This window comes from Haliotis rufescens, unplaced genomic scaffold (genome assembly GCF_023055435.1).
Source record: "Haliotis rufescens isolate VD_foot unplaced genomic scaffold, xgHalRufe1.0.p SCAF_7, whole genome shotgun sequence".
In the NCBI taxonomy this organism is placed as follows: Eukaryota; Metazoa; Mollusca; class Gastropoda; order Lepetellida; family Haliotidae; genus Haliotis; species Haliotis rufescens.
In genome coordinates this window covers 5287375-5301935 of record NW_025964361.1, presented here as the reverse complement: position 1 = coordinate 5301935, position 14561 = coordinate 5287375, and the positions used below count along the sequence as shown (strand labels likewise).

General features: G+C 41.9%; 1 protein-coding gene across 4 annotated transcripts in view; it reads right to left on the bottom strand.

The window, feature by feature from the left end:
* Window positions 1–412: 412 nt before the first annotated feature.
* Window positions 413–14561, bottom strand: part of LOC124149623 (sorting nexin-25-like) — a 37459-nt gene continuing 23310 nt past the window's right edge. For 3 of the 4 annotated variants that reach the window (XM_048387663.1, XM_048387664.1, XM_048387665.1), the window contains 11 exons: window positions 14321–14474; window positions 13767–13936; window positions 12825–12965; window positions 11923–12084; window positions 11107–11220; window positions 10233–10363; window positions 9602–9670; window positions 8404–8550; window positions 7254–7435; window positions 5010–5110; window positions 413–3238 (listed from right to left, as the gene is read on the bottom strand). In XM_048387663.1, the coding sequence (XP_048243620.1) occupies window positions 3122–3238; window positions 5010–5110; window positions 7254–7435; window positions 8404–8550; window positions 9602–9670; window positions 10233–10363; window positions 11107–11220; window positions 11923–12084; window positions 12825–12965; window positions 13767–13936; window positions 14321–14474 (1488 nt within the window). In that variant the 3' untranslated portion in view covers window positions 413–3121. Of the gene's footprint in view, window positions 3239–3260; window positions 3923–5009; window positions 5111–7253; window positions 7436–8403; window positions 8551–9601; window positions 9671–10232; window positions 10364–11106; window positions 11221–11922; window positions 12085–12824; window positions 12966–13766; window positions 13937–14320; window positions 14475–14561 lie in introns of those variants that run through there. The other variant, XM_048387666.1, reaches the window with a different exon arrangement.

Below are 14561 nucleotides of genomic sequence, written 5' to 3'. Positions count from 1 at the left end.
AATGTACCCTCAATGGTAGATCCTTGTGTGTGCAGATGCCATGGCCCTCAGAAATGACAGGATATATCCAAAACAAAGTAGCATTTAAGCATCTAGAAACTTCTAGATACAAAATTCAGGCATGCTTGTCTGAATGCTTAACTCGTACCAGAGACCATGTATCGATCGGTATATGGTCTCTGCTTGTACTGAGACTTTAGAACCACCGATGCTGTTTGGCAAGTGAGATGGCCTATGGAGGTGTCCTGGCAGGGTAGGGTATTGTATTGGAGTAAAGATCTGAAAACATCTTTAGGCTAAAAATAATAACAGTCTTGGTTCTCAGAAACTGCCCCCATCATGATAAGGTCTGAGCATGCTTTTTGTTTGTTTTGGTTTTTTTTAAAATAAGTCCTTAAAAATTCCGAGCATGTTTTGTTTTTATTTTTATTTTTTTTAAATAAGTCCTTAAAAATTCCGAGCATGTTTTTGTTTTTGTTTTTGTTTTTTTAAATAAGTCCTGAAAAATTCCACCTCTAGAACACCCAAACCCAGGCAGTGAAATGCTACAATATTTACAAATAATGTGATCCAAATAAGGAAAGAATACAAGGAATACATTTATATAGCTTGGCCCTTTCCCAGGTAGATTGTACACAACTGTTTATTTGGTTACATTCTAGTTTAAACAACCAAACTAAAAAAAAACATTGCCCGCCCGCACTATATTTTCAAAAGCCATTGCCTGAGAACCAATTCTTTCGTATTCTTAAGCCTTACTGAGATTGGAGCACTATGGATCCCTGATAGCCCATCAGTGAAATGGTACATGTACCTTCAGTGGATCATTATATCACGGCTCGCAGCTTAATGTGGGAGGAAAGCCCCAAATGATGCAGGTCTCAGACGTTTACCACTTCGGTGAAACCAACGAGCAAGGGTATGGTGCTGACAACCCTAGAAACATAATCGGGGTGAACCGGGATTCGAACCCACAATCATAGGTTTCTGGCATGCCCAAGGGACGGCACCATACTTTAACATAGACTGACAACAGTCATAGCACTAAACACTGTGGTCCCTGGTCAGGTTGATAACTAATAATGTGAATACAATGAAACATTGTTGGTCCAGATACAGAGGATGGAGTTTCCAGACCATCTGGATGAGAACATGCGTAACCAAAGCAACCTTACTCCATACCCATGATTCGTTCATCCAGAAATGTGTTAATCTGGACAATTTCACAGGGATGGTAATGTCTTGATTAACAAGACTTCACTGCTGGAGTAATGTTGCTGATTACAATATGAATCTGTCTGTTTCTCTTGTCTCTGTGCTTTACCCAACCAGCTGTACTTTACTGCATATATACATCTATCTAAAATGCTGAAATGAATGGTCCTCAACAATCTCTGTATCATCCCCATCTTTGGTTAATCTCTTCCTTTCATCATCTCCCTCCCCATTCTCTCTTTCCTGCCCCTCCCCATTCTCACTTTCCTGCCCCTCCCCATTCTCACTTTCCTGCCCCCTCCCCATTCTCTCTTTCCTGCCCCTCCCCATTCTCTCTTTCCTGCCCTTCCCCATTCTCACTTTCCTGCCCCTCCCCATTCTCTCTTTCCTGCCCCTCCCCATTCTCTCTTTCCTGCCCCTCCCCATTCTCTCTTTCCTGCCCCTCCCCATTCTCTCTTTCCTGCCCCTCCCCATTCTCACTTTCCTGCCCCTCCCCATTCTCTCTTTCCTGCCCCTCCCCATTCTCTCTTTCCTGCCCCTCCCCATTCTCACTTTCCTGCCCCTCCCCATTCTCTCTTCCCTGCCCCTCCCCATTCTCTCTTTCCCCGTCTCCCCCAAACCCAAATACCTTTCACTTGTCTCTCACACATACACATGAACACCAAGTAACTAAACTTGCAATGTCAGCAAAAAAATAGACTATAGATTCAGCATTCGAAACAACTCTTCAAAAAGATATCTGATATATAAAATTAGTAAACTCAAATATCTTTTACATTTGTATACCTATCCTGCATTACTCTCTCATGCATTTACTGCTGTTTTTTAACAGACAGAAGAGTGGTGAAAGGTCCTTCTGTAAAAGACAGTTGTTCCAATCGTGAGGTAGTACCCTCACACAGCGTGACCCGGAAGAGATGACATCACCTAAGAGCACATTACTGCTTTGGAATGTAACATCTGAAGACATCGTGGGGAGGTAGCACTGCGATGGAAGGGCACTTAGACGAAGTAATGCAGGATAAGTATACAAAATACTGAATATCACAGGAAAGTGTTACATATCACGGATTCAAATTTTAAAATTGACAGATGTAGACCCTGTGTTGCAGATAACATCATATTCACAACACTCAGCGACGTCAGGAATGTATCATTAATAACATATCAAGCTGCACAGAGCTTAGTATTGGCATGCAATGTCAAGAAGGGCTTGTCTCCACAGCTAAGCTTATGAAATAATTCAACAATGTAACTGGACAGTCAGACAAGTTGCAACGCGCCTCCATCACCTGTCAATACATATGGATGCCGTGCAGTGTACAGTAGTCTCTATTTTGAGTCTAAATAATAAACCATTTTGAATTAACTAGTACTGTTTCATGCACATCTATTGTTAAACAAGAGGAAAGCCACCTTTTGTAATCTTTCTGTTCTTGAAATTGACTGTATATCAATACGGGACACATTCCTTAATACCGGTATTTCACAAAGAGGTAATAGCTGATGGAACCTGGTCAGGAATAACTGAAATCAAGTGGGTTAGTAGTAGAATAATGGGGACATGATGCCATCATGCAGAAAATCATATCTTACACCATCGACATAGTTTTTCAAGAGAGGTAGGTTTAAATATCACATTGATAATTTAATATAGCAACAACATGTAGTGTTTCATTTAGTTGTTGGTTCTTTTTTAACTAGGATCACCAGTTTCTGGTACTCTGAACTACAAAGCAACTTGAAGATGACTAGTGTTGTACTGAAAGCCAAGGGTTGAGATGGAGACAAGCCCATCGTCAAGTGAGGGCGAGGTCCCTTTTGATTAATGCCTATGCCCCGCATCACATGGCTGTCTGACACACTTGCAGGGGTGGAGTGTCTCGAGCCACAAGTAATGGCAGCTTCAGGTCTGCACTGCTGTACTGGTTGTGCTCACTGTTGGGGACGTCTGGGAGTCGAGACGAGATCGGATCTTCTCAACCTCTGGGCACAGCTCCATCATAAACACTTCAATGATGTTCTGTAAACACAACACACATTAACATCACAGCTCCTTCATAAACACTTCAATTATGTTATGTAAACACAACATACATTAACATCACAGCTCCTTCATAAACGCTTCAATGATGTTCTGTAAACACAACACACATTAACATCACAGCTCCATTATAAACACTTCAATGATGTTCTGTAAACACAACACACATTAACATCACAGCTCCTTCATAAACACTTCAATGATGTTCTGTAAACACAACACACATTAACATCACAGCTCCATTATAAACACTTCAATGATGTTCTGTAAACACAACACACATTAACATCACAGCTCCTTCATAAACACTTCAATGATGTTCTGTAAACACAACACACATTAACATCACAGCTCCTTCATAAACACTTCAATGATGTTCTGTAAACACAACACACATTAACATCACAGCTCCTTCATAAACACTTCAATGATGTTCTGTAAACACAACACACATTAACATCACAGCTCCTTCATAAACACTTCAATGATGTTCTGTAAACACAACACACATTAACATCACAGCTCCATCATAAACACTTCAATGATGTTCTGTAAACACAACATACATTAACATCACAGCTCCATTATAAACACTTCAATGATGTTCTGTTAACACAACACACATTAACATCACAGCTCCATCATAAACACTTCAATGATGTTCTGCAAACACATCGGGGGCACAGGTGGTGGCCCAGTCATCTAAGACACCATGATTTGCTGTGCGGAGTTGCATCCCTTTGGCACCCAAGAAACATTATTGATTGTGAGTTCGAATCTCATTCACCCCAATTATGTTTCTAGGTTTGTCAGCACCGTACCCGTGCTCGTGGGTTTCACTAAAGTGGTAAACGTGTAAGACCTGCATCACTTGGGGCTTTCCTCCCACATAAAGCTGACATGCCATGATATAACTGGAATACTGTTAAAAGCAGCGATAGACACAACTCACTCACTCTGCATACACATCACACACATTAACATCATAGCTCCATCATAAACAGTTCTGGAAACAGGCATGTATCATAATACATTGCACAGTGGAATGGCATTAAAATGATATAGGACGACAGGTTATTGATAAGTTCTGATCCTCACACAGAAAGACATGAGCTAAAAATATTCAAATAATCTACACAATCAACCATGTCATGAGCCTGACTACCGGATCCATTTAGTCGCGTTTTACAACCAACAAAGGTTGCTTGGGACCACTTCTACCCGGGGATCCCCACAGGATGAGAATCCTAATATGGCGGGATGAAATAATAATTCTGTCATGGGTTGGAACCAGTGTCTGAAATAACAGCCTGCCCGCCTCCCCGACTGCCCGCCTGCCCGCCTGCCCGCCTGCCTGCCTGCCCGCCTGCCCGACTGCCTGCCCAACTGCCCACCTGCCCGCCTGCCCGCCTGCCCGCCTGCCTGTGGCTGGTAACTTTTCTGTCGGGCTGCATGAAATTTGTTTCACCTGCCCGACTGTCTGGCAGATAATTTTAGGACTACTTATGTATTCAGTTTTATTGTAGTTCCTCTTAGATTCTCTTGTAATTGTTTGCATTATTTCAAATGAATCATGACGCGATTTGTCTCTGATGTTTGTGATTTTTTATTATTTATAATACCTGAATGTGGGCAGGTAACTTTGAAGATGGGCAGGCAACACTTATGGTCACCTGCCCGACTGTCCTTTTGGGTTTTAAAATTATTTCAAACACTGGACGTAGCAGCACAGGAAGACCTGACAACTCACGTAGAAGAGCTGCTTGTTGAGCCGAACATCCTGGAGAGCCTCAAACATCTTGATGGTTCCACGTCTCGCATTGTCCTCCCCTACCAGGTTCTTCAGGGCATCTGTCAACAATGAGTGTGGAAAACTTAGCAGACAGAAACTACATGAGTCTAGGGGTGTCCATCTTCCCGAGGCAAGAGAGTTCACTGACTATAAAAGTCCAGTTTCCACCCTTGCCGAACTAGGCTGGTATTATGGAGTCTATGCATAGACCAATCAAAATCGCGTAACAAAATCGAAATCCAGTTTGTAAACTGTTATGCAGATTTCGGTCGATTGGAGGATTTGCAAAGCATGTGCACCGCCAACTCGTTGTCAGCAGATATTTTTCAAATCTTTTCATGTTTTTAGTCAAGGTGCTCATGTGATTTGATGCATTTCGTGATGAAAGACCCGTTTTATCACAATATAGATCTCGATTATCCATCAGATCGCCCTGACTGGGTCCCACCATTTTGTGTGAAGCAAACGCAAGTGATACGAGAGGTGGAATCTGATTGGTCAATAGGAGAGGCTTAGAAGGGACATAACTGGTAACAGCCACTGGTGGCGCTACGATCGAGCCCAGTAATTCCAGCCAAGTTCGGCAAGGGTGGAAACTGGACTTTTAAAGTCAGTTAACTCTCTTGCCTCGGGAAGATGAGGGGTGTCATTGATTGGACATTTCAGTATACATCAACTCAAATGTGTCATGATATATTGATTTACCATCCCAAACTGGGTTCCAGAGGATATATCGCCTGTGAGATACTGTATCAATGAAATTGCATCACAATGCTTTGCAGACCATTGTGACATCATCGGTTACCTTGAACTTAATCCAGTGACATCTATCTAATACATCTGCCACTAAAGCTGGCTAGCTGTACTTTTTAGTCTCAACACATAGTTATTATTATTACCACTTACAAACTGAAAAAAATATTTGATTTCAAAAGACACTCTGTATACCAATTAATAACATACCGTATTCGACGTAATAAGCGCCCTGCTCTAACAAGCGCCCACAGCGATATTTGCTAACATATTGGCTACTGAACAATACCAATTAGTACCCCTTCTGATTGATCAATGTACACAACACTTATTTATTCGCATATAATACGCACTCGTGTGATATATGCACCCTTAATTATGGGCAATTAAATTCTGGAAAAATGAATCTCTCGTATATAAACATTTCAGGCTGTCAGCATAAACCACAAAATTTATCTTAAAACTCTGCTTTTTTTTTCACCAAAATAATATACTAATAAAAGCCCCATATTTCTAATTTTGAGAGCGCCCTGGGCGCTTATTACGTCGAATACGGTAATTGATTATTCTGTATGTGTAAAGATAAAAATACCTATGTAGACCTGCAATTAATCAATTTCATGCTAAATATGAACTAGGCTGATATTTTAATTATTTAAAATTGAATTATTAAAATTTTCTGCTCCATTATTTAAACATTTCTGTGGCAGTGAACTATCAATTTAGTATCGAGATTAATAAATTTGTACCGATACAGTATCAACATCCCTATCAGCGGCAAACGAGAGAAAAAATTTTTATATATATATCAAACATTATTATTACCTGTTCTAACTGTGAGAATAACCTGTAATATTTTCCTTATGGGTCGAAATATTGAGTGTACTAAATGTGACAATGGGCAATATATGGAAATAAGACTCTGGAATTCCCTGTGCAGAGTTGCATCTCTTGGGCATGCCAGAAAACTTTGATTGTGAGATTTGTCAGCACCATACCCATGCTCGTGGGTTCGACCAAAGTGGGAAACATCTGAGACCTGTATCACTTCAGGTTTTCCTCCCAAATTAAGCTGACATGCCATGAAATAACTGGAATACTGTCCAAAGCATCGTTAAACCCAACTCACTCACCCAGTAGGGCGGTGGGGTAGACACTTACTCAGTCACTCACTCACTCACTCACTCACTCACTCACTCCGGAATAATGATTAAGATGACTAACATAAATTGGCAACACAGCAATATTCTAGTAAATAACATAAATAATTGAGTCTGGACCAGGCATCCAGACAGTAAGTAAGAGCACCAATCCAAACCATCAGGGATGGCAACACGATCAGCCAAGTCCCCGGACCACTGGATGCAGTTTAGTTGCTTATTACGACAAGCATGGCATACTTGGGACTTATTCTTGCTGGGAGTCCCAGAGTTCCCCACCCTCCCTCACCTGGGATGTTCTCCAGTATCTTCTGCTTGGCCTCCACACGCGTGGTGAGTTTCTCATCATCAGTACGTGGTGCAGGAGCCTCCACAAGCTCTCCCTCCTGCCACATGGAGTCCTTGAATGTGTTCAAGTAGTAGATAACCATGGACTCGGAGAACACCCAGTCTACAGTCTCTCGCAGCTGCCTGGAACACACAGATGCTATCATTAGGAAACTCCACCTTGTTTCATGAGCCTTCTCGTAACTTTCATCTTTCCTTAAACAAAATCTGATTTATGAAACTCTCTTAAGGATTCCACAACTTACGATTTTAGACACTATTGGAGATGATATTTTATCAAGCCTTTTGTGGTACGATCTTAGGTCAAAGACCCTAACATTAATACATAAATACAGTCAAGTCTGTTAATCCGACATGGTTGGTTGCATATGATTATGTTGGATTAACGAGTATGTCAGATAAACGAAATTAAGTAGGATCAAAGTTCGTGATCGAAAATCGGACAACTACACGTTACATAACTATACAAACACGTAATAAAAAAATATAAATGAAATATTCAAATTGTTATGTTACATTGTTAATGGAATATGTTTTCTAATCATGCAACCTCTAAAGCTCAACACAAAACAACTGTTACCGGCTGTATGACTGATTCAAAATACTTTAAATAGCACAGTCTGGAATGGAAGTTGCAAGTTTGAAACTGGTAGAGCAAAGCTTAAGAAAGCTGCTTTCTAAGTGGCTAACGTTGACTTCCTGTTAATCATTTCATTGGTCGGACATAGTTCGCGAAAGGTTGTTCTGACGTGAGCCTGTTCTGTATGTATTACCTGTTAATGGATCTGCAGACTCAAGGTGGCTGAGCGTGTTCTGTAGGTATTACCTGTTAATGGATCTGCCAACTCAAGGTGGCTGAGCGTGTTCTGTAGGTATTACCTGTTAATGGATCTGCCAACTCAAGGTGGCTGAGCGTGTTCTGTAGGTATTACCTGTTAATGGATCTGCCAACTCAAGGTGGCTGAGCGTGTTCTGTAGGTATTACCTGTTAATGGATCTGCCAACTCAAGGTGGCTGAGCGTGTTCTGTAGGTATTACCTGTTAATGGATCTGCCAACTCAAGGTGGCTGAACGTGTTCTGTAGGTATTACCTGTTAATGGATCTGCCAAAAGATATTTCAACAAATGAAATGAAGGACTTCCTCAGCCACTTAAACGTCCCCCTCAATTCAAACACCTCGTTCATCAGGCGGTAGATGGGCTTGGCAATGGAGTCGCGGCTGTGATCCTCCTTAGTGCTGCAGCAGAGGCACATCAACATGTCAGTTACAACCTAAATTAGCAGCTTTGAGCACTCATTTTGTACACATCTTTTCAGATTATGGACATGTAGCAGGGCGTGGAGTTATCCCACAGATGACATCCTTACCTTGTCAGCCTGCTGATGGGGTTAACCTCTTTGGTCATATGGACAAGGCGTCCGACTGCTTATCAGAAGGTCTGTGGTTCATGGGACTCGGAAATTTTATGGCCGCTACATTGGCGCCCAACGTGGGGCTGAGCACATTCATATTAAATTTGAGCAAAATAAGCCTCAGTACCCTACTATGCGGCCTGGGACGTGCCTTCTGTTGATGGGGGACTATGTAGCAGGGCGTGGAGTCATCCCACAGATGACATCCTTACCTTGTCAGCTTGCTGACGGGATTAACCTATTTGGTCATATGGACAAGGTGTCCGACTTCTGATCAGAAGGTCTGTGGTTCGAATCCCATCACGGGATTCGGAAATTTTATGGCCGCTACAGACAGATAACACAGATAGGACATTGTCCAATTTGTTGAAACCCAAGAGCATGGGAATGGTGCGGACAAAGCAAGTCTCAAACAGGATAAATTTTAGTTTCACACCCATGATCTGCATATCCTGGCATGGCAAGGGAGACTTCTCAGCTCAGTTACTTTGTATTACACATTTTGAGAAAGGATAGTCAAACACATGCAAATATGTTGCAAACTGAATACAGTCTGTCCCATAAACCTTTGTGACGACATGCCGGATCATGGCTCTTACCATAATGTTCTGTAATTAAGTGTAATTACAAGGACTTTTATCAGGTGAGCTTACTAAACCGAACAGGTATTTACAAGACTTGGGCTTCGGACTAGTGTCTGAAGTTGCAGACTATGTGTGGATGGATAACACTGCTGACAGTGTCGTGGAGGTTATTTACTTCAGTACTGCTGCATAATATCCAGATGCTCTGTGGCTCACCTGCTTCTTTGCAGATTTGTAACATTCCATTTAGTTTGAGCAAAGCACTATACTTTGTGACGTTAGAATAGATACCTCTCATCCCCGAGAAACAGAAACTCGTCATCACTATGGTGGGCATCTGATGACCGGATGTTTGGCAGGCTGGAAGTGGAAGGATTGTGTCAGTGAGATTAAAGAAAGCCTCATGTATTAACGTAGATTTAAACACATCAATGGGAGACAAATATTATCATTTTAGAAACATTAACAACTTGACTTTGTGTAAAATACAGTGTCGACAAAGTATATAAATCATTTCAATCAATTTATGCTTAATCACTACAAGAACAAGAATGAATGGCGCTTTGGTTACCGAATGTCTCAATGAACAACAAAGAAATGAGGACCAAGTAAAAAAATAAGACCAAAGGTTCTCAGGCAATGAGTTTTGAAAATATAATGTAGATGGATGGTGGTAGTATTTATTGCTCCCTAAATAAACAAGCATACAAACACGAGATGCACAGTAAAGCAGCGCGCATGTAAAGGGAAGTAACTGCATGCTATATTGGATTGCATTGTTTTTAAGTATTAGCATTTTTATTTTTTTTAAATGGAAATAAAAACAAAAAGTGGGGCAGACTTTCTGATGATGCAGGTGGTGCCTGAGAACCAAGACTATTATTTTTTTTAGCCCTATCTGGTCAAATCATAAATGTCCGACCTTTTAATGAGAGTGGCCAGTGAGAACTTGCTCTTCTTCTGTGTGGAGGGGATCAGCAGACACTCGGGTGAGGGAGTGAGGAAGGCATACAGAGCCTCACTCTGGGTCATACGCTCATCCTTCATCACTTCCTGCAACCAGGGGAGATAACTGTTATATCCATCAGAGCTTAACATCCTAACAACATTCCTTTAAGTGAGTGAGTGAGTATGGTTTTACACCGCTTTTAGCAATATTCCAGCAATATCACGGCGGGGAACACCAGAAACGGGCTTCACACATTGTAACCATGTCAGGAAGCGAACCCGGGTCTTCGGCTCGACGAGCAAACGCTTTAACCACTAGGCTACCCCACATTCCTTTAAGGATAAGCAGACTTATATATCTTGTGTCATAACTGAGTTAATTATTTATTTGTTTGTTTTTGATTAATGCCTCACTCAGCAATATTCCAACTGTGACAGTTCACATATGTCAACTCATCTAATCTTAACTGCTGTCTCCTAACCTTGAATGATGTTACCTCCTGACCTTGAATACACTCTCCTACTGACCTTGAACATACATCTTTCCTAACCTTGAATGATGTTACCTCCTGACCTTGAATACACTCTCCTACTGACCTTGAACATAGATCTTTCCGAACCTTGAATAATGTTACCTCCTGACCTTGAATACACTCTCCTCCTGACCTTGAATATAGATCTTTCATAACCTTGAATAATGTTACCTCCTGACCTTGAATACACTCACCTCCCGACCAAGAACAAAACTACCTCCAGACTTTGATCAACGTTACATAATTACCATGAATAGACAGTCTGATGGCATTATTTTGAGATGAGCAGAATTGATAACAATTGTTTGTACTCACAATGAGATACTCATTGAGACTTTTTTTGGCCTTCTCCAGAAATGCTGCATCGATGGATTTGAAAAAAGCCATCCCTACACTGGGCAGTTCCTTCTTCTTCAGCCATGGCCCAATCTGGGGACGAAGATGACAAGAACAGCTTACATGACTTCCTGTATTATAGATAATATTTTCATTATAACAGGTGAGGTGAAATAGGGTTAACGTCGCGTTCAAGATCACTGCACTAATATAGCAATGCGCATAAACGTGTGAGTGCGTGTGTGTGGCTGCTTGTACTAGTCTGGACTACTGCAGATTCTACAGTGCTAGTCCACTCAGATACCATTCCACAATGTAACAGGAATACCCCACACAGACACAGTATTCTGACTCCAAGCCAATCAGTCCTCGTTTTAGCTCCTTAATGCAGAGCACCAGACAACTAGTCTGTCTTACAGACCCTGATACAAATATATCAAATACAGCCCATGCAAGTCTATAATATTTGGCAAGTCTAGATTTCTGCAGTGAAAATGAAGAGAGTCTCTGGGCTCCTTTTATTAAATTTTATTAAGATAATTTAACAACTATTTTTTTTCCTGTACAATATGTTCATTTCAGAGACTAGATGTTAGTCTAGGTAACAACTTTAAATGTCTTTTGGTATGACATGGCCAGAGATCGAACCCCTGACCTTCCACTCTCTGGCCAGATGCTCTACCACTTAGCCATGGAGGCAGTCTTCAAAATAATAACATCCATATGAAACCCTTAAGCATAGCCAACCTCAGCACATCATGGCATACATACTTCTGTAAGGTAAAGCCTTCCTACCTGAACCAGTTTCTCGTGCAAGGCGTAAAAGTCATCCAGGGTCCGAGACACCACCCAGCCTTGTGAGCTGTCCTGTAGATCCTGTGACCCCGGCTGTGACCCTCGTAAAAATATGACGAGGATGAACGAGGGAGCTAGTCGATCTGTACCCGACTGAGATACCTGGGAGACGATAAGGGTCGATTGAAATATGAGTGAAAGTGGATGTAGCTTCACAATATTACTGCTAGGGTGTAAATAAATTTGTTTGTTGTTAACACCACAAAATGTTAGCGCCTGTTACCACTTCACAACTGTTTTAGGACAGGACATGTCAGAATGACAGGACACGCCAGAACATCTGACCAGTGACCAATGAAGACTGACCAATGAAATCACTAACAAAAAAGTTGATATTAGCCTAACAGAAAGCAGCTTTCTTGAGCTTTACGGCCATAGTTTCAAACTTGTAACTTCCTTTTCTGGATACACTTTGACAATACATCGAAAAAGTTCTTAAGTCAAAATTTGAAAATTAATGGATGGCTGATAAAAAGTCTCTTCCATTTGAAATGTTTGTGCAACTGACGCGAGAGATAGATGATGATTTTGAAGGAAATGGTCCTACAGCCTTTAACTGTCATTCCAAATACCCCATGTTAACCTTTTTGAGACTGCATGATTAGAAAATACATTCTGACTTCCCTTTCCCAATCTGGTAAGCGACGCTTTGATTGGTCAGATGAAAGGTCCTTCTGATGTGACCTGTGATGGGGTGTCCTTAGATCTTTGTTTAGTGGTAGCGAGCACTAAGATCTGATTTTGATGAGATTGACATTAACATCTACCTCATGGGCCAAAGATTCTCACTTTTACGTACAAAAGCACAAATGTATGCAGAAAGCAAGACATGGGAAGCCTACCTCAGCATTGTGGACCTTGGCCATCCACGTGCCCTGGTGGTCGATCCACAGCTGGGTGCGGGTGATGTGAGCATCCAACTTGCGCTTCTCCTCCTGGATCTTCTCTATCTCCTGATCCATGTCATCCTCCACCTTCTTCGTCTGGAACACACGCATCATCATCATGTTGCCATCAGACAGTATGTATAACTGGACAGCAATAACTTAGGATTATTTAACCAGTTACATCCTATGGCTGTATGTGTGTGTGTGAGTTGGGTTTAACGCCGCTTTTAACAGTATTCCAGTCATATCACGGCGTGTCAGCTTAATGTGGGAGGAAAGACCAAAGTGATGCAGGTCTCGGACGTTTACCACTTCGGTGAAACCCATGAGCACGGGTATGGTGCTGACAAACCTAGAAACATAATCAGGGCGAACCGGGATTCGAACCCATGATCATAGGTTTCTGGCTTGCCCAAGGGACACAACTCTGCACAGCGAATTGCAGCGCCTTAGATGACTGGGCCACCCGTGCCACTCCTATGGCTGTAGATTGTCAATGTTGAATTGTAGCAGTGCAGACAGTCATACAATGAAGGAATGGACCATACATGAAGCTGCACCTTGCAGCGTGTGTCATTGTCATTGTCAAGGTTTGACTCATCAGGAGATGATTTTATAGGCCATACTTACTGTACATATAATGTTTCTGAGAGATTTTGGTGCCCTAAGAGCCTTGTTTTATTGATCAGTACTTACTTTCTCATCGGGCTTCTGGGAGCTCTTGATGGCCTGAAGGGCCTGTGTTTTATTGATCAGTACTTACTTTCTCATCGGGCTTCTGGGAGCTCTTGATAGCCTGAAGGGCCTGTGTTTTATTGATCAGTACTTACTTTCTCATCAGGCTTCTGGGAGCTCTTGACAGCCTGAAGGGCCTGTGTTTTATTGATCAGTACTTACTTTCTCATCGGGCTTCTGGGAGCTCTTGATGGCCTGAAGGGCCTGTGTCTTATTGGCCAGTTTCTCATCCAGCTGCTGCATCTTCTGTTGAGCATGGTAGGACTCATCAGCAAACATGGCGGGGCTGTCACTCGGGTCAATGTCATCCTTCGACTCCAGAAACAACTCATCTAACACAAAGAAGAACAGAGAGTCAGGTTCATTGTGACACCAATACCAATTTCAAATCACATGTATTTAATTGTGAATGAATGATTAGTTATAGCCCTGAAGACCCGTGAAGATCTGGGTTAGAATAGGTTTTCAGTAAACCATACTTGCCGTAAAAGTCAACAATGCTTGTCGGAAGAGGCGACAAACAGGATCGGTCACACTTGCTGAATTGGTTGATGCATGCCATTATATCTCAATTGCAAAAATCTATGCTCATGATCAATCACTAGATTGTCTGGTCCAGACTTCATTATTTACAGACCGCCATCATATAGCTGGAATAGTGCTGAGTGTGTTGTTAAACAACAAAAAACAACAGTACATAACAAGACAAGGGTTACCTTTAGAGGACATGGCGAGGGGGTCGAGGTTGTCCTCCTCCTCCAGGGAGGAGATGCACTGGTGGTAGATGTCGCTCACGATGAAGGAGGGGTAGTACTTCTCCTCCATGATGCCGTACAGCTGCTTCTGAGCATCATAGAACGACTCCGGACCCTGCATAGTGGTGCCAAGAGTGGCAGACGTGAGTGAGTGAGTGAGTGAGTTGGGTTTAATGTTGATGTGAACAATATATCAGATTAC